At 33.2% G+C, this 24,536-nt stretch overlaps 2 protein-coding genes and 1 long non-coding RNA gene across 3 annotated transcripts; 1 reads left to right on the top strand and 2 right to left on the bottom strand.

Moving 5' to 3' along the window:
* Positions 1 to 3,127: 3,127 nt before the first annotated feature.
* On the bottom strand, positions 3,128 to 3,952 carry LOC145595684 (uncharacterized). Its single transcript, XR_014102994.1, has 2 exons — positions 3,511 to 3,952; positions 3,128 to 3,417 (listed from the first exon to the last, which is right to left on the bottom strand). It is a non-coding gene; the product is annotated as an uncharacterized LOC145595684 (long non-coding RNA).
* Positions 3,953 to 9,349: 5,397 nt separating this feature from the next.
* LOC145594091 (uncharacterized) lies at positions 9,350 to 13,228 on the top strand. Its single transcript, XM_081650429.1, has 4 exons — positions 9,350 to 9,373; positions 9,518 to 10,002; positions 12,728 to 12,809; positions 12,899 to 13,228. The coding sequence occupies exons 1-4, from the start codon at positions 9,350 to 9,352 to the stop codon at positions 13,211 to 13,213; spliced, it is 906 nt and encodes a 301-aa protein (XP_081506555.1). The 3' UTR covers positions 13,214 to 13,228.
* A 6,325-nt stretch (positions 13,229 to 19,553) lies between these two features.
* On the bottom strand, positions 19,554 to 23,911 carry LOC145596195 (glutathione S-transferase DHAR2-like). The gene is made up of 6 exons (XM_081652620.1): positions 23,686 to 23,911; positions 23,497 to 23,587; positions 23,205 to 23,348; positions 21,979 to 22,096; positions 21,756 to 21,896; positions 19,554 to 19,868 (listed from the first exon to the last, which is right to left on the bottom strand). The coding sequence occupies exons 1-6, from the start codon at positions 23,741 to 23,743 to the stop codon at positions 19,782 to 19,784; spliced, it is 639 nt and encodes a 212-aa protein (XP_081508746.1). The 5' UTR covers positions 23,744 to 23,911; the 3' UTR covers positions 19,554 to 19,781.
* Between the last annotated feature and the right edge of the window lie 625 nt (positions 23,912 to 24,536).

The raw sequence follows: 24,536 nt of genomic DNA, 5'->3' as shown, positions 1-24,536 counted from the left end.
TGACCCTCCATTCAAACAAATTGTTTTCCTCTGATAAACCTGTTGAAAACCCATCAACTGGATGTTTGCAAAGATCTGAAAAATCACCAAACAAAAAAAAAAAATCATAAAACAAATTCAATAGAATAATTGAAGAAATTCGATTTTATTTATCGAATTAATTGATACCTTTAAGCTGGATGTTTGCAAAGATTTGAAAAACACCTAACAAAAAACAAATCGCTTAAAAATTCAGAAAAATACAAATTCAACAAAATAATTGAAGAATAATCGAACACTAAATCGCTAAATTCACACATTTAGCCGCCGATTTCTGATTCTCCTCCACAAATTTCTTGATTGTTTGGGCATTCATAATTTCATACATGCCTCACCCTACTACAACCCGAAATTCCAGATCAAAACCCAGAATTTCAAATCAAAAACCCAGAAACAAGTATTTGCAAACCTTGCATGTAGATTCAACGACTAATTGGGATGTTTTTATGAGCGAAGAGAGAGAAGATTAGAAATAAATAAATAAATAAATAAAATCACAAAGAGAGGTGAAAGATGGAGCTTAGACATTGAGAGTGATGGATGGAGCTTAGACCTTTAAAAAAGCAACTTAAACCCTAAAATCTTCCAAATTAAATAAATCAATCACAACCCTTCCTAAAAATTATCCCAAATACAAAATTTCAGAACCAAAATAAAAAAACCCAAAGATCCCATCAACTAATCTCATGAAAATCTGTGAATTGGGTGAAAGTAGGATACTCCAATTTCAAAATAATCTCAATTAGCAGCAATAGAAAATACAGTCAAAGAAACTCCCAAATAACAAATTATCAAAGTTAGAAAACATTAGAAAAATTCTTTGTTAGAAAACTTGAAAGACGATCAAGGTTTGCATGGAAAAGAGACGCAAAAGTCAATAATTTAAAAATAAATTACCTCACAAACTGCATCAATGGAGGGGATGGAAAATGTGATATTCATCTTCTTCATCAATTTCTTCATCATCACTATTCATCCTTATCGAAGAAGATGAAAAACTACATGCATGGATCTGAATACCAATTTACTTTATCTCCTTGACAACAAATCTAAAATCGACCGCGGATAATACAACAGATACATTTCATTATTTCGCCGCAAGTACCGACTTCAAATCTGCTCAACACAATTATTACTCAAAGCAAGGAAAAAAAAAGAATTGACGATAATCAAATTATGATTGTAAACCGCTTCCATGGAGAATGAACGCTGGAGCAGGAAAAGGGGGAAAAAGAAAGATGAGTCAGTAAAAGCAAGGGAAATTTCAAGGGCAAATTCGGCACATCACTATTCCTTTCACTAATTTTTGCCAAAACTCCTAATCTTCTCAACTTTCCACTTTTAAAGGTTGTAGATGTGTAGTAATAGTGTAATACCTAAACTAAATTGATGGCAAATTTTAAGATGCACCATGGTGCACCTATTTCTAGGTGTACCACGCCTATACTTTTGAACAATTAGTAAAAAAATTTGAACAATTGCAAATTTTGAACATGTAATAAAAACATCTGAACATCGCAAATTTTGAAAATTTAGTTAAAAAATCTGAACAATTGCAATGCATCATGCATATACTTTTGAACATTTAGTAAAAGAAATCTGAACAATAAAGAATTTTGAACATTTAGTTAAAAAATCTGAACATCAAAAATTTTGAACATTTAGTAAAAAAATCTGAACAATCGCAATGCACCACGCCTATAATTTTGAACTTTTAGTAAAAAAATATGAACAATAACAAATTTTGAACATTTAGTAAAAAAATCTGAACAATCGCAAATTTTGAATTATTACGAGTCAGGCAAATTTTGAGCTGACTCGTAATAATTCAATAGTTTTGTAATAGAAACTGAACATTTAATATATACAAAATGGACATTTCTTGATAAAATATGAACGTAAAAATTGCATGTTTATGTTCAATTTTTGTGACGTGTTCATATTGTTTTTACTAAATGTTCATTTTTGTAGAATGTTCAATTTTTTTTACTAAATGTTCAAAGTATAGTCGTGGTGCACCTATTTCTAGGTGCACCATGGTGCACATAATACTACAGTAATTGCTAAATTGATTGGAAATAAACCGAACAGGCCTTAAAATAAGAGTTACTTTCGGCCCATTTTAATTTCTAAGCCCAATTGCTAATAAAACACTCAACCCCTCGTCAGGCATATTCTTAGGTGTAACCTCCTGCACCTAGAAATAGGTGTCACTATCAAGACGCAGGAGAAACTACATGAAACGCAGCCACACATTTTTAATGTTCTCTAATGTTTCTTCCCGCATCAGATTCTTAGTTTCCTTTTTCAAATTTTTTGGTTTCCTCTTTTCCAATTCTCTCTCTTCTCCTATCTTTCCTAATTCTCATCAAAGTTTTCCATTAAAATTTTCATTACTATATTTTGTTCTTTGTTTTATATTCTGGAAAAATTATTCCCTGTTTTTTCTCCTTCTTTAATTCCTTTTTCCTCTGTTTTTTCTGGAAAAATTATTCTCTGTTTTTGCGATTGCATCTGTTTCGATTGGATAATATGATAAAAAATATCATTATGATTTTCTTTTCCTCTGTTTTTTCTCCTTCCTTCTTTAATTTCTCTCTCCTCTGTTTTTTTTTTAATTTTTTATTTATCTTTTGTTTCAATTTTTTGATTCAATTTTTCAATTGAATTTATTATGTGGTGAATTTGTGCTTAATTTCGATTGATTAAGTTTATCTAACTTTTGAATTCATATGAATCGATTTTTTTTAGCTTCGATCGATTTCATTTGTGTATGAATTGCATCTGATTTTTTGCATTTTTTTTATCGATGAACATAATTCTGCAAAATATGAACACACTAGTAGAATAAACAAAATGGCAAGCGGTTCAAACCCCACAATGGCAAGCGGTTTTGAACCGCTCCCTATTGGGGGGCTTGCCAATGTCCATTTAAATGGCAAGCGGTTCAGAACCGCTTGCCATTTGAAGAGAAAGGGCAGCGGTTTTGGCGCCAAACCGCTGCCCATTAAGACTATAAAAAATTAAAAAAAAAAAAATTTTTTTTGTTTTTTTTTTCGCTGAAATTGGTAAACAAATAAAATACATATAAAAACAATAATATTTTTATTAATTAATTGATGTAAGTAATACATTTTCATTAAAAAAAATAAAAAAAAATTAATACAAGTAATAAAATTAATACAAGTTCTGTCAAACAAAAAAAATACAAGTCTGAAAAAAAAATATATACGAGGCAGCTCTTGTTCCACCACCAGGCACCACCGCCGTCCACGTGCACCACCACCGTCACCACCGTCCACGCGCACCACCACGAGGCTCTTGTTCCAGATCCCAGCCTTTTTCGCCCACTACGACCCCCACCAACACCAAATCGACCTGAAACAAACCAATTATAACCACACATCACCATTAAATTAAAAAAAAAAACTTAAAAATTAAAAAAATAAATAAATAAATAAGAGAACAAACCATGAATTCCACCATAACCTCGAAATTTGCTAGAAATTTGGGTTTTAAGGGTCAAATTCGACCATAAAAACTCTAGATCTAGAGTTTTTATGGTCGAATTTGACCTAAAAAACTTGAAAACTCCAACAAATTAAAATCAAAACCCAAAAAAAAAAAATTGAAACCCACAAATCGGAACCCACAAATCGAAACCCACAATTCAAAATTTGCTCGAAAATTTACTCAAAATTCGCTCTTGATTTTTGGGGGTTTAGGTTCAATTTTTTTTGGGGGGTTTTGGTTAAAAATTTTACTTGAATTTTCTGGAACTTTTTGGGGGTTTTGGTCGAGGAGATTAAGAGTGAGAAAGAGATCAAGGAGGAGAAGTGCGAGAAATGGAGGGAGGAGTGAGAAAAGGGAGGAGCGAGAAAGAGATTGAGAAAAATGGAGGAGGGAGGAGTGAGAAAAGGGAGGGGCGAGAAAGAGATCGAGAAATGGGAGGAGGAGTGAGAAAAGCGAGAGAGGAGACGTGAGGAGGAGAGAGAATGGGTGAGGGCTGAGCTGAGTGGGTTATAATTAAAATGGGTAGGGTTTTTTTTTTTTTTTTTTTAAAGGGCAAGCGGTTTATGGTATGAACCGCTTGCCATTTGGGGATTTTGCAAGCGGCTCACACAAAACCGCTTGCCATTTACAATTTGGCAAGCGGTTCACCCAAAACCGCTTGCCATTTACAATTTTGGAAGCGGAATTTCAAAACCGCTTGCCATTTGGGGCTTCCCATTTACTATTTTCTACTAGTGACATATGCATAGGTTCCCTTAAATGTGAACATTAGCTTTTTATAAAGTGAACATAGGCATAAAAAAATATGAACATATGCATTTCATAAAGTAAACATAACAATTCAAAATATGAACGTAAACATTGGTTTCCTTAAAGTGAATATAAGCATTGTGAACATATGCGTAAAAAAATATGAACATATGCATTCAAGAAAGAGAACATATGCATAAACAGGCTTAATGAGAATATTTCATGAACAAGAAATATTTACTATGAATATTTACATTATGAACATATGCATAGGTTCCTTTAAATGTGAACATTAGCTTTTCAGAAAGTGAACATAGGCAAAAAAATGAACCTATGCATTTCAGAAAGTGAACATAACATTTCAAATATGAACATAAGCATTGGTTTTCTTAACGTGAATATAAGCATTTAAAATGTGAACATATATGTAAAAAAAATATGAACATAAACATTTAAGAAAGACAACATATGCATAAACATATTTAATTAATATTTCATGAACAACACATATTTACATTACAAATATTTGAAATTATATATGAACATGTAAAATATTATTATGAATATAATGCTTTTAATTATGAACATAAAAATTTGAAGAAATAAAAAATAATATGATTATGAAACATATGCATTATAAGTAATAAATGTTTATTTTTTTACGTGTTCATTTTTTATTATTAAATGTTCATTTTTTTTCATGTTCATATTTTTTTTCTATATGTTCATTTTGTAGAACGTAGTGTTGATTTTGGCGGATCGCGGATTTGTTGTCTGGGTTATTAATTGGGCCGCGCGTTTTGGGCCTTTCCTTGTTGCACCTATCTTAGGTGCATGAGGATGCACCTAAGACCTGTAAATTCTTGGCTGCATTCTAATGCAGCCAAGATGGCTGCAACAAGCCAAAACACAGGTGTTTATTAATGAAACGCAATTAGCTATTTTCTCCTTCAACTTCCCTTTTTCCTGCTAGAACTTTACTGAATATCCCCCTTTCCTTATTTCATTTACTTAATGTATGGATTGATTCCTTTCTTCATTCAAATTACAAATTTAGTTGCAATTTCTCTCTCCTTTTTTCCATTTGATATTTTCTCTCTCCTCTTCTTCTCTTTTAATCAAGATTTTCTCTCCTCTGTTCTTCACTTAATAATGGAGGTGGTTGCTATTCCTTATGAAATCATCAATGGAGGTTAGTTTTTGTGTTATTTATAATTAATTAGTTTATATTTCGTTGAATTTGTAATTGTTTATGATTTTATAATTTTATGAATTTCAATATACTATTGATTAATTGATTTTGATGAATTGAATGAATTTGATGAATTTTTTGATTCATCTTGGTTTTTCTGATTTTGTAACTTGATGAATGTTGTTCTGCGTTTTTCTGATTCATTTTGTGATTTTATAATTATGAATTTCATGAATTCGTTGAAAAACTATCTACATTTTGATGAATTGCACTATTTCAATTTACAATTGCTATTGATTTCTTCAATAAGTTATGAAATCTTGAATTGCATAAATTTTTATTTTTTTTTAATTGAATTTGTTTTTGAGTTCATTTTATGAACATTTTATACATTTACCATTGTACTCGTTTATGATTTGTATTTTGAACACATGTATATATATTCAATATGAACATTCCATTTCTATACTATGAACATTCATTCTCCAGAAGTGAGCAATGTACATTCACCAAACAATGAACACTGTTATTTCACTAAATATAATCATTGTGAACATTCGTAGTCCACTTTATGAACATTTATTGTGCAGGTCATGAACACTTTGTTATTTTTATTATTTCAGAGAGTACAAGCCGAAGTATCCAGATGAAAGAAGTTGGAAGAGAGCAGTATCTTTGTTATTTACATTTTTATTTTTGGACGTGTTCATTTAAGTTTATTTTTTTTGAAAGGTTATATTCAATTGTAATTGTATTTTGTTAAATTTCTACCAATTTGATCTATGTATGAACTTCGATTATATTATGTGGTGATTTTGTAATGAATTTTGGTCGAAGGTTTGTGAACATATAATTCATATGAATTGAATTTACGACCTTTAATTATGAACATAAGAAAATTGAAGAATATGATTATCAAAGGTACGCATCATAAGTTATACAAAATATGAACATGCATTAAAAATATGAATATATGCATTTTAGAAATGAACATACGCATTCAATATATGAACATGTGCATTGGTTCATTTTTTGAATGTGTATGAAAATAAGAATTTCAAAAGGTGAACATATACATAAAAAATTATGAACATATGAATTCAGAAAGTTAACATATACATTTCAGAAAGTTTACTTAAGCATTCAAATATATGAATATAAGCATTTAAAAAATTGAACATATGAATAAAAAAATATGAACATATGCTTTTTCCGAAAGTGAACATAAGCATAAATAAACAAAACGAGAACATTATATGAACATTAAAAATAATTTATCATATGAACAACAAATTTTTATATTATGAACATTTCAAAACATTTTATGAACATACTGTATCCGTTTGATTTCACAAACATTAGGTTTGTAAACATATAATTCATATGAATTGAATTTACGACCTTTAATTATGAACATAAGAAAATTGAAAAAAATGATTATGAAATATACGCATTATAAGTTTTACGAAATATGAACATGCATTAAAAATATGAATATATGCATTTTAGAAAATGAATATACGCATTCAAATATGAACATATGCATTGGTTCATTTTTTGAATGTGTATGAACTTAAGAATTTCAAAAGGCGAACATATACATACAAAAATCTGAACATATGAATTTCAAAAAGTGAACATATTCATTTCAGAAAGTTTACTTAAGCATTCAAATATATGAATATAAGCATTTAAGAAATTGAACATATGCATAAAAATATGAACATATGCATTTTCAGAAAGTGAACATAGCATTAAAATTTGAACATAAGCATAAACAAACAAATTAAGAACATTTTATGAACATTAACAATATTTAATCATATGAACAACAAATATTTAAATTATGAACATTTCAAAACATTTTATGAACATACTGTATCCGTTTAATTTCATTTTTTTTAACAATTCCAATAAAATTTCGAACAAAAGAGTAATTAACAATATTCAAAGGAATTTAAGTGATATTCATAAAAATTCAAACAATATTAAGTGAAATTAACATAAAATTGCCTTTTTTTTTTTGGAAGGATTCATTTTTTTTTGGAAAAATTGCTCCCATTAATTTGAACTTTGCCTCATTCGCCGAAATTAATCCCAACTTTCGTTTATTATCTATTGCACCCAACTTTAGGGGGTATTAATTTCTATTGCACCCAAATGACTTGCAACCGGTTGAAGAGGTCAATTTTGCCGAGTTGTGAATAGTTGCACACGTGTCGCAACCCGATTGGTTCAAAAATAAAAAATAAAAAAATTTTAAAGATAAAAATAAATAAATAAATTTAAAGATTAAAAGAAAACAAAAAAAAAAATATCCCGCACCCACCCACCCACAGCCAGCCAACACTCCCGGAGCTCCGACCACCGCCCAGACCCCTTCCCCTAGAGCGCCGGTCACCGCCTAGCCATGCTTCCCTTCTCCTAGTGTCAGCGACGCCCGACCACCCTCCCTTTTCCCTTTAAAATTGGCCGCTGAAAACAACCACCACGAAAACGCCGCAACCCCTATTTCTCCATGAATACGACCACCGAAATCGGCCGAATTTCAGGCTAGATGGTTGGGTTTAGCCCAAAATCGACCGATTTCGGCCGTTCTTGGCTAATTTCATCAACGGTGGTTGGGCGGTGGCTAATTTCGAGATTTGGGGAAGGGAAGGGGTAGAAGAGGGGTTTCGGGGGTGGGGGAAGGGAAGGGGTGGCTGGGCGGCGGTTTCTGGGAGCGGGGGAGGGGTTTTCGGGGGTGGGCGTGAATTTCCGGCGGGGTGGGGGTGGTGATGGAGTGTTTTCCGGAAATGGGGGTGGTGGCTGGGTTTGGTTTTTTTTTTTAATTTTAATTTTATTTATTTTTTCTTTTTTTATTTAATTTTTTTTAGACCTATCACGTGGTGACACGTGTCTAGGTAACCTGTTATATCAGGTTGGGTGACCTGTTGGGTGCAATAGAAATTAATACCCCCTAAAGTTGGGTGCAATAGATAATAATCAAAAGTAGGGATTAATTTGGGCGGACGAGGCAAAGTTGGGATTTATGGGAGCAATTTTTCCTTTTTTTTTTATCTCATTTCAAATATCCATAGTTGTTTTTATTGGAGAGAGTGAATTGTGTGATTGATTGTTAGAGAGAGAAAATCAAATAGAGAAGTAATAAATATTAGAAATTTAAGTTTGAGAGCGAGTGACAGTTTCAAAAAAAAAAAGCAAGATTCTTTGCTTATATATGGAGTTCTTGTTGAATATCCATGGTGGTTTTTGCATTTTTTTAGAGAGAGAAAAAATTGCAGAGAAGAGAGAAAAAATTGCAGAGAAGAGAGAGAGATTTGGGTTGAAGCTTACTTTCCATGGAATTTGCAATTTTTTAGAGAGAGAAAACTAGAGAAAGGAGAGAGAAAGCAAATTGAAGTTGGGAAGTAAATTATTTTTTGGAGGAGAAGTTGAAATTAATGTTGATGATGGTGGTTTAAAAAAAAACCGTTTTTTCTAAAAGATTGAGAGAGTTTGTTGGGTGGGCCGTTTTTAGTGGCTTGATCCGCATTTGTGTTTGGGCTGTTGGGCCTTGTTGTAGCCATCTTAGCTGCACTAGAGTGCAGCCAAGACCTATTGCCTAAGACCAATTGCCCTCGTCAAACAAAACCTTGAAACTCTCAGCCTCCTAACCTTTCATTCTATTTCTTACGCCACCCTCATCCTTCCTCTAACCCTCTTTTACAGTACATTCTTTCTCTCTCTTTAATCTCCTAGCTCTTAATTCTCTATCAAGTAAAGGTTGACAGATCTCCTTAGAGTCGATATTTTAAGAGATAATTCTTATTTTGTGAAGCATAATTCAAGAATTGCAAAGACAAGTTGTAATTTATGGCTGAAGACGATGTTTACAAGGTAAGTTCCAGATCTGGATATAACTTTATGTTGTCTTGATTATTTGAATCAATAATTAGCGGAATTTTGGAATCGGGATTAAATCTGAATAAGAATGGACGGATTTCGATCGTTAATGGTATGGTGTTTGTTTGTGTGTTACAGAAGGATGATGAAGAATTCAAGGCTGAAACTTTGTTATACTTGAAGGAACACCATCACTACAAGGATCCATGTTATGCTTTAGTATTGGCTGGATCTGCTGGCTGTCTTACTGAATTGTTTGAATTAGAAGAGACTGCTTACCTTGCCGAATACGACTCTCTCTCAAAACAAATTTCTAAGCAAATTGAAATTAATGACAAGGATCAATTTGCATCTTTCATAGTTCAAAATTATTACAAACTTAAGGCTTTCCCTGCATCCGAAGTGTTGGAGCGCCTTTGCGAAAAGTGTGCTACTGCTTGTGTTACTGCATTTCTTGATTCTCAACTCCACATTTATGTTGATTTAAATGAAAAATATAAGGGTATATGCCTGCCATTGGAACTCGCTGCTCATGGGTTGTCTTATAGCCTTACTCACCTTCTTTTATGCCGCGGAGCTATCGCCAAAGACGTAGTGCTCAAGAAAGCACTTTTCGCATTTAGGTAAAACTAGCATTTTTATATAGTTTATAATTATGAGTTTGAATATCAATTATAAATTAAAGGTAAATTTAACGCATGCAAATTTGTTATATAATTCAATAAGAATGCCAAGGAATATAGTTAATTAACAAAATGAGTATATTTTATAAGCATACTATGTTTTATCCTGATATTGAATGTATAAATATTAACGAAAATCACAAGTCTTTTCATAACTTTTTCGAAGCATTCGCACTATATTTTCAAATACTATGTTACCTGCTAACTTTAAATGCAGTTTATATATTTGTCTAAATAATGGCTAAATTGGGTGTACAATGATTATAGTATAAAGAAAGCCTAAAGTGATGAATAAAAGTAACCTAATACAAATAAAAATTATCTACACTTTACTAGTAAAGAATCACATTTTAAAGGACTAAAAATCAATCATTAGTGATTGAATGTAATTAAATTACCTTTATAAAACTTTTCTTGTTGTATATTTATATAAAAATTGTAGTATTATGTTTAAAGTTACCCCAAGAAAGACAAAAAGTTACCCTAAAATTAGCTATAAGTTACCCTTATACTGCTTAATGTACACTCTTATTGGTGTAAACCGGGTGTATACAAAAGTTTTTCTAGATAAATATCATCTCTCTAACTAATTTAAATCTTTTTATAAGCATTTGATTTATTATTACACAATTTTTTTTTTTTTTTTTTTTTTTTTTTTTTGTATACATTCACCCACCGACCCATCTCCTTATTTATACGTAGTATAATGATTCATGTTTGCTACTGTATATTATCAATGATATACATTTTTTGGTATATATTAGGCGAACTGGTACATAGTGCCAAATGTAAAACCATACGTTGGATAAATTTAAATCTTGAATTATAGAAAGCATTATTATATAATGAAACAATAGGAAATAGTTAGATTCTAGCTATACATAAAATTGCTTAAGTGAAGGTAAAAAAAAGAGGTTTTGGAGGGAAAAGGTTGGTGTCTATTTTGATATTATGTTATTGATTTTATTATGTAAATTAGAAAGTAAATATTCTATTTAACAATATTATAATGTATAGAAATAGAACAATATAATATTATTGCACGTATTTTTTTATTTTATTATATCTAGTAAACCACATTCTTCAATCCTAATATTAAGTAATACATTTTGATCCTATCTTTTCCTGCCTAAAGTCTAATTTAACATTTATTCTACCTATTAAGACTGATTTTTGCTTCATTTTTTTTTGTTATGTATAAAAAAGAAAGGGTTTTTTTCTATATAGTAAACCTTTAACTTTCGTTTTCTACGAAGTGCCCCCCTTTTATGAGAAATCCAAAATACATTTAGTTAAAACACAAATTCCAGACATTTCTTAAAACGCAAAAAGAGGCGTTTACGTGTTTTTTTTTTTCAAAATTTGAGCTTAATTTGGACCCCAAGCCACGTGGAATTTGTTGTGGGGAAACAGAAGAGTGAAGAGTTTCATGGTAGGGGAAGGGGTGGGGGTGGAAATTGTGGTGAGAAGTAGGAGGGAGGTGGTAATCGTGGCGGGGGAACGAGTGGGGATTAGATTGAATTTTGTAGTGGGGGAATGGGAGGGGTGGTTTTTGCGGTGGGGGATGGAAAAGGGAACGAGATTCACGGTGAGGGAGCTGTCGGATGTAGTAAGAAGGCTTGGAGGTGGTGTGGCGGTGCAAGGGTTTATCTAACTAATAAAGGTTTAAAAGCTATTAATTACAATATTAACGGATAATGATGTCATTAAATGATTAAGTAGGCTGATTAGGGAAAAAGGTAGTAGTTATTAGAATTAATTGGTTTAGGGGTAGTAATTCACAACTTTTTTGTTTAGGGGTAGTAATTCACAAAGGCTTTATTTTTAAGGTAATAATTTACAAAATTTCTTAATAAGTATTATCATAATATATGATTTTTATATTTTTTTACTTGTGGAGAATTAAAACTATTACTCCCTCCGTTTTTAAATACTTGCTCTATTTCTCCATGCGCGGAGTTTTAGGAGAAATTGGAGAAAGTAATAAAACATGGAGGTAGTGGAGTGGGTGGAAGAATAAAAAAAATGTATAAAGTAAAAGTAGTGGAGAGAATCGGAGGAAAGATAACATGAAATTAATAAAATATTTTATGTTGGGTCCACTAGGTGAGAGAAATTAATTAAATATTGTAAAAAGGTTTCTAAATAAGGTAATGGATCAAGTATGTAAAAACGGCTGGAAAAGAAAAGTGGAGCAAGTATTTTAAAACGAAGGGAGTAATTGTTAAATTTTTAGGTAAAGTAAAAAAAAAAAAAGGAAAAAGTATATATTTTTTTACGTAGTATTAAAAATAAAATCAACACTTTTGGTAGGAAATTATGAAGATCATCAATTCTATGTATAGAAGCTTGCTTGTTATGGATAGACTTAAGTTTAAAGTTTTACTATAATAATTGTGCTTAAAACTATGTAGATAAAAAAATATGGACAATATTCTATATAAGACAAGTGAATGAGAGTGTCATCCTCACATTGATTTACTTGTCTTATAGTATATTACATAAATAGATAGATACTATATTTAACCTATGTTTCTTATTAGTTACAACAAAGGAATATTATTTGTCATTCGTAAAAAAAAATGCAAACTAATAAAGGAGGTAGAAACTACTATAGAAAGTTGTTGTAGCTTGTGACCAACTCTTTTTTCTTCATTGTTACCAGATTTCATGACTATGTTATACGTTGGATCAATCGTCAACAAACATACTACAAATTGATTGAATTATTGGGATCGCCGGAATTGGTGATGATTATTGTCCCTGAATCAATAATACCGACTACTGTACATTTTTATGGCTTTTAAAGACTGATTTATGTTAATTGTTTCGACAGGAGGAACCTCTTAACGTTATCAAATTGTTGGCTTCACGTATTGAACAACTGAAGATATTTGATCTTTGCCTAAGTTATATTGAGTTAGGAGATATCATTAAGCTAGGCGCCTTACTCTTTGTGTCTTGGGATAGGCTGCTGGTTCCGTCTTCTGATCTAGAGAATACCCCAATCGTGCAGTTTATATTGAGGGAGTTGGCACCACAATTAGAGCTTTACATGAAGTATGAGGAGAATTTTGTGAATGCATTTAATGTCATTGGAATTTTAAGGCATCAGGTACAACTTCTTAATATTCACCACCTATGGTATTAATTCTTTTTTTTTTATAAATGCAACAGTTTAATTGACACATTTGCACTTTGACCATTAATGTCCGTAATTGTATATTACTAGGTATTATTAAAAAAAAAAGTTAGTATAAGATTATACATTGTGACTAATCCAACATAAATTGTAGACATGGTTTGACATGGGTGATGATGTCGTTTTGGATTCAAATACTTGTTTTTGGCACATATGTTCCAAGTTTTTGGGTTGGCCAATTTGTAAAAAGTTCCGTAAGTTTGGGGCAAGATAAAGTGTTGAATGGTCCATATTTATACCAGAGTGTGCGACCCATGCACTTAAGGTTATATGATCAGTCAATAGTAATTTAGCGTACAAGTGATTTATGTGGTATGTACTGTATTTGATTTCCCTTTAAAAAGGAGATGTGTACTTCACATCTGTTTAAATTTGCAATTTGAAATTGTTTCAAGTAAATATACACATATACACATATATATATACACACACACACCACAATGTGTGTGTGTGTGTGTAGGGGAGGGATCCGGTGAGAATAGATCCATATGTGAGAATTCATACTTACTCCCTGTTATGTACTGAATTCGAGTAATGTAAATTGCACAATTGAAATGAGAATTGAGAATGAAAGCTTGAGTACTTTGATTGATTGAAGGATGATTACAAATGGATAAACATAACTTTAGGTTATGACTCTCTCTAGTAGCTTGACAAGTCTCTCCAAGATTAACTCTCAAATTTCTGGATAGTTCATACTACTGCTAATACTAACATACATATACTCAAGGCTTAAATCAAACATGTGACAATTCATTAACGAAAATAGAAACCCATAGAAGGCATGATTAAAGATGGCTGCTTCCTTTCCCAAACTTCCTTTTAATTATCTTTGTCATGTTGCTCCTTGGTGCTGACCCCTGCTGCCCCAACTTAGCGCGCCTCGTATACACCAAAAGTGGTGGTTGACTTGCGGTGTTGACCTCATTGAACCAATCCATAACATCACTCCCCCCTTTGAGTTTCACCTTCCTCAAGGTGGAAGTCGGGAAATCGTAAATTGACCGCTTCAAAGTCTTCCCACGTTGCCTCAAAGTGTGGCAGCCCTTTCCACGCTATTAGCACCTCCAACACGAAAACAGAGCCCTGTTTCCTTCGGCGAATATCGAGTAACTCCTCTGGCTCCACCATTAATTCCAATTCGGCAGTCAATTGTTGCGGGATAGAGGAGTTACAGCGCTCTCTTCAATTGGGAAATATGAAAAACTGGGTGTAGCTTACAATCCGAAGGCAACCGGAGTTTATACGCCACCTTCCCAATTTTTTTCACCACCTCGAACGGTCCATAGAACCTTGCTGCTAGTTTTTCGAAAGGCCTCTTCGCTAAAGACTTCTGTCTATACGGCTGTAATTTAAGGAACACCTTGTCTCCTTCGAAATTTTCTTCCCTTCTCTGCCTGTCAGCGTGCATCTTCATAATCTGCTGCGCTCGGTGCAAATTCACCCTTAATTCATCCAAGATGCTATCTCGTTCCTTCAAACTCTCCTCTAGCGATTGCACTAAGGTTTGCCCTGCTCCCAATCTCCATAATTTCGGAGGATCTCTGCCATAGACGATCTTGAACGGTGTAATCTTGGTGGATGAGTGTGGGGAGGTGTTATAAGAGTACTCCGCCCATGGTAACCACCGAGCCCATTGCTTCGGCTGTTCGGCGATGAAACAACGTAGATAAGTCTCGAGGCTCTTGTTGACAATCTCCGTTTGCCCATCTGATTGGGGATGATAAGCCGTGCTCCCGCTCAATTGGGTTCCTTGTAACCTGAACAATTCCTTCCAAAACGCACTCATGAACACTCGATCTCTATCGGAAACTATGGTGGCCGGAAATCCGTGGAGGCGCACTATCTCCCTCACAAAGACGTCGGCCACTTTAAGGGCGTTGAAGGGGTGTCTCAGCCCAATGAAATGGCTGTACTTGGAGAGCCGATCAACCACCACCATGTCGAAGCCGCGGGATAAAGGGAGCCCTTCCACGAAGTCCATGGACACATCTTCCCAAATTGCTTCGGGGATCGGAAGGGGTTGGAGCAATCCCAAAGGACACTTGCTCACTGACTTGTTGCGTTGACAGACTTTGCACTCTCGAACAAATTTTCCGACATCCTTTCTCATACCGGACCAAAACCAATCTGCCGCCAATCGGAGATAGGTTTTGATTTCGCCGTCGTGGCCACCAGTTGGAGTGGTGTGATATTCCTGTAAAAGCAATTGAACAAACTTTGAGGAGTTAGGCAAAACAATTCTGTTTTTATAAAAAACTCGATTCCCTTCTAAATGAAATCCACTCGGCCCATTTTTCCCTTCCTTGAGCCCACTAACAACTTGGCCCAACCACTTATCAGCTTCCAACTCCTTCTCTAATTCGGTCCAATCCACATATTGTGAGTGGATCATGTTTTTCAACTCCATCTTCTTCATTACTCCCTGTATTCGAACTCCATTACCAGTCAACCTCTCATCCCTCCGTGACAGAGCGTCGGCCACCCTATTGGAGGTGCCCGGTTTGTATTGAATCACAAAATCGAACCCCACAAGCTTTCTTAGCCACCTTTGGTATTCACTACTCACTTCTCTTTGCTCGGCCAAGTACTTCAAGCTTTGTTGGTCGGTGCGAATGACGAATGGCCGACCAAGCAAATAGTGCCTCCACTTTGTCACCGCTAAGGAAATTGCCATCAATTCCTTTTCATATATAGACTTCCCACGAGCTCGGACCCCAAGCAACTTACTATAATACGCAATTGGCCGCCCACCTTGCATCATCACCGCCCCTAATCCAAACCCCGATGCGTCGGTTTCCACCACAAACCCCTCCTTGAAATTCGGAACCGCCAGAACAGGAGCCGTGGTCATTGCGACCTTTAATTTTTGGAAAGCGGCAGTAGCAGCTTCCGACCACCCAAAACTCTCTTTTTTCAATTGAGATGTTAATGGGCCAGCTATCTGAGCATAGTGTGCTACAAACTTCCGGTAGTAACCGGTCAACCCGAGAAATCCCCGTAACTCCATGAGGTTTCGTGGTATCTCCCACTCAAGGATGGATTTTATCTTATCTCCATCCATTGAGACACCTTCTGCCGAAATTACATGGCCTAAATAGGCAATTTCCGATTTCCCGAATTCGCATTTCTTCATGTTGGCGTACAATTTGTGTTCCTCTAGCCTTTGCAAGACCAACTTCAAGTGATTCTCGTGTTCCCCAATTGCCTTGCTATATATCAAGATATCGTCGAAAAAGACTAGCACAAACTTCCTTAAATAGGGACGAAAGACATCGTTCATAAGAGATTGGAACGGTGCGTTAGTGAGCCCAAACGGCATTACCAAAATTATAATCGATATATGTTAGTGACTTAATTCTCTTTGTGTGAGCTTTAAATATGTTGAATTTATCATGCCACTAGTGCTTTTCCCTAAACCAAGTTAAATTTTTGTTATATAAATGCAATTAAACATGATCGATATTCGATAACTAAAGGAAGAGAATGTAAAATATGAGCAAATTCATTGCGGCTCACTTGGACAAAATATGTAATCTAGTGATGAACATGAAACATTTGAAAAGTAAAAGATGGTAAAATAAAAATTAATAGGTAAGTAATAAATTAATAAAAGGCGGTAATATTCAAAAGTCAAAACTAGCAAAAGTAATTAAAGGACGTATTACTCCACTTGTCACCAAAAAGTAAAGTCGATTAAACAAAAAAAGTTCAATCCTAAAATAGTATAGCAAGTAGCTACTCTTTATGTTTTAACCTTAATTAATTAACTCTGTATTATTCATTTGTCATTGTAGGAAATACACATGTGTTATGTTTAGTTAAAAATTCATCCTGATCACAAAAAATGTGTTTTGGTTATCCAAATCATATCAATCTACAAAAATAAAAATGTTCAAGTCAAAACAAGTATCTTCACAATAATGATTCAATCATATTTAATACCCAAAAATTGAAAACTCATAACTATTTTTCTAGGAATCTACTCTTTTCGTCCCTAAATTACATTTTTTTTTTTTTAATTACATCCCTAAATTATATTCTTGTTTCTGTCTATTATGTGAAGAATAAATGGTAGAAATATGAATCTAATTTAGGAATGGAGGGAGTAATTTATTAATTTATTTCAGAAAGTTCTTGAACTAGGTTCGTTTTTATAATTTCATTTTCTTTAAACTAAGTCATTCTTGAACATGTCTAATAGTAGGGTTAAGAGATAGCACGTGGAGTACTAACGAAAGGGCGGTGCTTGAGAGGACGACATGTGGGGACTCAAGGAATCTCAAAATGAAAAACATCAAAAAATATTGGGCTAAATTTTCTTTGTAATTTTAGATGGGTTGTCAAATTCGTTACTGTTGCAATCAAACTAAATAGTACAGTGTACAATATTTACCAATAATTAGAATGTAATAAATGAAGCTTAAAATTGTAGGGTCATTAAAACTGTCTTTTGGTCACTATCATGAGCTTTTGTTTACAATACATCAATATTGACTTTAGTTGTATGGTCAAATTAAGCTATATACTTGTATGTATTTAATTAGTTATCCATTTCTCACAAAATATAATACGGAGTAGCTATATTGCAACAATAATATACATTTTCATAGTTTATTTTATTTTAGTTTTTTTTTTTTTTTTTTTTTTTTTTTTTTTTTTTTTTTTTTATATCTTAAACTTTGTTTGTTTTTAAAAGTTGTTCATATTTTTTTATTCAAAAAACAAAAAATTGTTCATATTTTTTATAGTCATGAAATTCTTTGCTCATTTGTCAAATGAGCAGCAATTCTCACATAATAAAGAGTTGGCAACAATTCTCACATAATAAAGAGTTCTCATATACCATTCAAAAAAAAATAAAAAAAATAAAATAAAGAGTTCTCATATAGAGGTTTTGAGACTTAAAACCTTATTTTTCACACACACATATCAAAAAAAAATTATTCTAAAATCCAATTAAATAATAAAATGATTATTAAATAAAGATAGAAAATAATTTTCAAATTCATGAGGCATTACAAAATCTCATTAAATTGCTATCATAGCCATTGAATTGTCTTCGTCCGTATTAAGTTTAGAAGCGCACGCAATGCATGCACGACTATCCCGTTTTTATTTTTCGTACATAATGTTATATACTTTACTTATTTGCAAAAATGATATATTGACATAATTTATTACTCAGTAAATGTAACAATTCATTTAAGGGATGAGTTTTAAAAGAAAACCATGCAAAAAAAAAATCCTAGATTTACTTTTACACGATCTTATATATTTTTATTTTAAGCATTGCACGATATAAATATTCACACTACTAATTAAATTATAGTATGTTACGTTATTCTTATGAAAGCTGAAAAATAATATGCAAAATTACAAACACTGACTATTAAAACACCAAGTGTTTGATTAATATCATAAAAAAAAAAAAATGAACTACCACGAGAGAAGTTACCTTTCTAAATTTATGGAGTAGTTACAAATGGAAGTTATTTTCTTAAGGTTAAACTATAAATAAAATTTATTTTTTTATCATATATAATATTTTTTTTTGAAGGGTAAACTGGTCCACTCAAAAATTCCCAACCAAAAACACCTCTTCTCTTTATATATTACATAGATATGTAGCCCTAAGGGCTATGTATAGCATTAACCTTTTTTAAAAAACATTTTCACTTTTTAGTACTAAACATTTTTTTTTTTTTTTTTTTTTTTTTTTTTTTTTTTTTTTACTAAAGGTTCATTTTATAGGGAGTGGTGCAGGGTGCTGCTAAGACCTACAAAAACACGAACGAATTATATGCATGACAAAAATGGGTAAATTGTAAAGTTATTCAATTATAAATTTTAAATTTATGCGTGCATATGTTGTTTGGAGTTTGGACGTATTGGATATTTTGACAAATTCAAGAACGAAGTTGGAATAGAAACAGCCCAAGCAAGGATTTCCCTCAAAACCCACTTATTCACTTACAGTTGAACACAGCCCACATCTACCACCGTTAGAATGAGAACAATCAACTTTCTGTAGCAGTCTACATATACTCTTCTACATTCTTAACCAAGCTCTTATATTTTGAGCTTGGTAGGTTCATATCATATTGAATTCCTATGCATTTCTCAAATTACATTATTATTTCTCGTCAATGATTGCTAACATTATAGATTAGCCCTGAATTGGGTTTAAAGCTTTAAACAGTTCAGAGATTATGAGTAAACAAACTAAAGTACTAAACCACACCAGACCCTCCTTGGCAGATGAAAATCACGACGGAAAAGGCAAAAATAGAGCGAGAAGAAAACACTACAACAAAGTTATAAACCACATATTATGTGCATTAATACTCGAAATGATGTTTTGGTTACAAGCATTGAAGCAACATCCCTGCACCAATTCATCAGTTTCGTGCTAATGCTTTTTATTTCAATATTAACCTCGATACTAAATGCCTCACCAGCACAAGATCATAATGAACTTCTGCTAGTATTTTGTTCAGTATCTACTGATACAGATTCATGCATTCACCTTTGGTGCCCAACCAGCAATAACATGTTCTTTGGCTGCTTTGGTTTTCTCAAAAGACTCACGAGCAAAGAGTAACTGCAAATCCATAAATCAGCTAATCAGAAGACCGGAAGATAACTAAATCACGTAAGAGCAAATTCTTCAAATGATGAACTAGATGCAAATGGATGTCACCCTTCACAGCTATTTTGTAAATTAGCAACTGACAAGTACAAATAATTAGAATAGCTATTTAAGCTAAACCTTGCACTGTCATGTTAAAGCAAAGAGCATCAAGCAAATTGGTGATGATGATGATATAAAAACCAACCAGCCAGACACTGCCTATCAAGAGATTCACACTAGCTTAGTTATAGTAGTGTTTCTGATTAATATGAAGGAGTAGAAGACAAATATGGAAGATCATCATATATTCATATGTAAAACGTGGCACATGCAACAATGCAAATAGCAGCAATTGAAACTAATTGGAATTGTATTCAATAGTATAAAGTACGTATGCCAGATTTTAATTTGCTAGCAATACAATGCTTCTCCATCAACGGTCATTTCTACAATTCTATACTCCTTGTTATATAAAGATAAAATGAAGTTTGTCATTTTTTAAATGTACTTTGTAATTTAGTCACTGCTATTTTCTCCATTATCACGAATGCAGTCTTTTGGCTTCTTTTTATATTTTGTTTCTGTAGGTTGAAAAATACACAGCAGCTTTCATTTCCAATTTTATTTTCTATATAGAATACAGATATACAACAATTTTAGCTCTCTAAAATATACCCTCCAACCAACATTTTGCCCCAACATAAGGTTTAATGTTCTAAGAGTAGCATATGGAGGAATGATTCAGGATAAAAACTCCCCATTATAACTTCCAGCAGTCATTGACTTATGCTAGACCCTTATAATTAACACTGGGTCTTACCATCACTCTTTTGAAGCAACTCTAAGCTAATTTCGTTTTTTTTTTTTTTTTTTTTTTTTTTTTTTTTTTTTTTGGTATCAAGACTTCTGTGAGTGTTACCTATCAACAATTCAACGTATTGAACTTCCTATAACGAGCATTTTAGGGATTTGGCTGATTGTTACAAGCAAGGGCTTATGTAGATACACATTCCACAAGTACTAAAGAGAGGGAGGATGACAAAGAACACGTCCTACGTATAAAATTCAGTATGGTACTTATCCACCATCACACTTTGCAAATGTTGCAAAGCATTAATTTAGCATTACATACATGATAATCAGCAGAGATCTTGTTTATAGATGACAAAAAAGAATAAGGATCAACTGTGTGTGAATAATCAGCAGATATCTTGTAGGACATACAATTAGCAAATTTAGGGGGTCAGTGTTTTTTTTTTTTTAAAAAAAAAAATTTTAAACATTAAGAAAATGCTTTTTCACAGTGACTTGCCGACATTATTGGGGGATCACAGTGATCGGTAAAAATGAAGGGACCTTTATCTGCATTAAAAACCAGGATAATTATATAATAATTCGGATTTGATAGGCAAGTAGGATTATATAGTGGTATTAACATCACCTCAAACAGGACTACATTATTTTGACCTAGTTACCAAAGCCACTCAAAAGATCAATCATATCACGAGTTAGAAACCACGGTAATTATATGATTATTCGGATTTGATAGGCAAGTAGGATTAAATAGTGGTATTAAGTATTAACATCACCTCAAACAGGACTACATTATTTTGACCTAGTTACCAGAGCCAATCAAAAGCTCCATCATATCACAATTTAGGTAATTCATATTCAAAAAAAACAAAAAAAAAGATATTAGAACTGTAACCACAAAATCACAGAAGCAACTAAAGTCTGAGAAGTTGGTGAAATACAAAAACTAGCAAAATACGGGCATAGTAATTTAAAAGGATGGGAAGACTACCAATGAATATGTAATGAATATCACTTGCCAAACAATTATAAAGGAACTCTCACCTTCATGTATTCACGAACACAAGATAAATTTTCAGGAACAGACCATTTCTTAAAGTGGCCAAGGGCTACCTCAAGATGGTAGAGCTTCGGTGCTAGGCTCAAATCAACAGCAGTAACTTTCTGTCCACACACGTACGGTCCCTATCAAATAGCGAGAAACCAAAATGTTAATTATCCAACCCCAAATTGATAAAAATAGTAAAATTGTAGTGTTTAAGCATACATGAGATTTGAGATGGTCATCTAGTGCCTTCAACTCAACAAGCAGAGCTTGCTCAGACCCATCGTTTGCATCTTTGCTCTTCAAGAAAGTCACGAAAGTTGAAAAGATCTTAGACCCCCTGAGTTCATACAGTAGTCAATGTTACAAAGTGACCAAAAGTATCAATATTTTCCATCAAGTCAATATTACTTTATATCTGGAATCAGATTCCTCCATGCTAGTAAGATATGCAAAAAGAAAAGAAACATTGATTAAACAGCTAGATGGATTCTCAGTACAAAAGAAACATATTGCCCTTCCATCCTTCCAAAAAACGTCACCCTTTAGATAACATGAAAATTTCCGTATCACAGATGGAGAAAATTCACTAGAGAGCAGTAGCTTGTAGACATGAATTACTTTCTTCGGTTTATCAATCTAGTTTGTTTTGTACTTGTATTATTAATTATAAATTTAAAATATATAATATTCAAGCAATAAAAACACCATTGTGACTCCGTCAAGATTCACCAAATCTGACTTTGTCATGAGTTTCCAAAAATTCCTACGATCTTAGACGTTTTCATTCACTAGTTCTGAGTAAAAACCATCGGTTGGCTAGCTACTACATAACAAACAAGGTAAACAAAACAGCTAAATGAAACTTAATTTCGTCATTACATAACCTAAAAACTGTGATTCGTAAGGCGGTGGTGGATTCAACTCACAAAGATGCAATGAAGTATACATCATTGACCAAAAGATAACAATTCATTTGGGTCCCAAATAACATGAACTTGATTTTATTGATTAATACCTTCATAACCTGTTGACTATAACCTTGATATTTGCCTCTAAAATAGTCAATAAAACAAGTCATAAAAAAATTTTAATGAAAATAACAAGTTTTGTTTTCATTCTTAAGGTCACAATTGACAATAACAACTTTGAGTCAAACATCCTGTGAACAAGATGCAGCATGTTTTGCTCCATTAAAAAAACTTGATTAATTTATAAAAACATGTATAAATATGTTATCCTACTACACGTTATTTTCACCTTAAGTATCTATGTCAAACCCTCAACACTCCAACACGAGTAACGACGCTTAGACACTCCATTTTAAACCAAAGTTATTGAGACATGTCATAAAATAACATCCGATACTTGGACACGTACCCATCTCCAACACGAGTACCTTAAATCCAAATAACATACACAAAACTAAACATGAAAAGAAAACTTACACAGATGAAAATTCAGGGTTAGAAACAAGAGGAGGATCAGGATATTTCTCCTCAAGAAGGCCAACAATGACATCAGAGTCAGAAACCCATTTGTCATCCAACTTAATCACTGGTACTTTCCCTTCAGGATTCACCTCCAAAAACCTTCATGATTATTAAAAAAAATATAATCAAACATTACATACAAGAAATACCCACCTCAATTTCTTCACAAATAATTAAAAATTAATAAGATAATAAAAACCCCACAAAAATTTTGATCATAAATGACGAAAACAAGGTTGAATTTTACCATTTGGGCTTGTTACTAACATCAATAAGGTGCATCTGATAAGGGATTTTCTTCTCTTCCAATGTTAAAAGAACCCTTTGGCTAAATGGACCTAATTTATCATAATTATAGATTAATCACAACAAAATTCACCAAATAAACCACCAAATTATACAAATATTAAGGTAGATGAAAAATTTGGGGGCTTACAGTCGCCTAGGATATCAGGAGCACCGACAGCAGCTTTGACACAAACTTCGATAGCCATTTTGCAAATGAAATGATGAGTCGAATTTGAGACGTTTAGAATTGAGAGTGAGAATACAAGAGAGTGGAGACGCTTATAAAGCTACAAATACAGTAACATAAACACACAATTAACGTGGTTTATTATTTATTCAAGGAGAGTGCATTGTTACAAGGATCTTTGATGATGAATTGATGAATGAAGCTACTAGATGGATGGTTTACGTGGCTAAAAGGGGAATAATTGTTGTAAGAATTTGGACTGTGGCCTTGTGGCCATTGCGGGACCAATACTTTTTCTTACAGGTCGCGACGCTCATTTTACGCGAGGCATTTTTAGGGATGCCAATCTAGTCCGGATTCGACCCTACTCTGCCCGATCCGAGGTAAAAAAAATCCGCTCCGAGTTTGAGAAAAAAGTAATCCGAGTTCGACTCAGTTAAAATAATCCGATTCCGAGTCGGATGAAGGTCGGAGTCGGATCCTACAAAAAATCCGAGAAAAAAATCCGACTCCGACAAATGTCCGACTTTGACGGATTATCCGACTCCGACTCCAATAGATAGTGGGATTTTGTGTGGCTCATGGTGGCATTGGGTGTGGGTTGTAAATGCCCTAATAGCCCAACATCTCAAAGTATATAAAATAATGAAAAAAAATTCGGAGTCGGGTCGGATCGGAGTCGGAGGTCGGATTTTGAATTTGGAGTCGAAGTCGGATGTCGGAGTCGGATGTCGAATGTCAGATTTAACCTCCGACATCCTTTCGAGTCGGAGTCGGATTTAGCATAATCCGCTCTGAGTCCGACCCGTTGC

The sequence above is a fragment of the Chenopodium album genome, chromosome 19, assembly GCF_948465745.1.
Source record: "Chenopodium album chromosome 19, dcCheAlbu1.1, whole genome shotgun sequence".
NCBI lineage: Eukaryota > Viridiplantae > Streptophyta > Magnoliopsida > Caryophyllales > Amaranthaceae > Chenopodium > Chenopodium album.
This window is presented reverse-complemented; position numbering and strand designations above follow the sequence as displayed.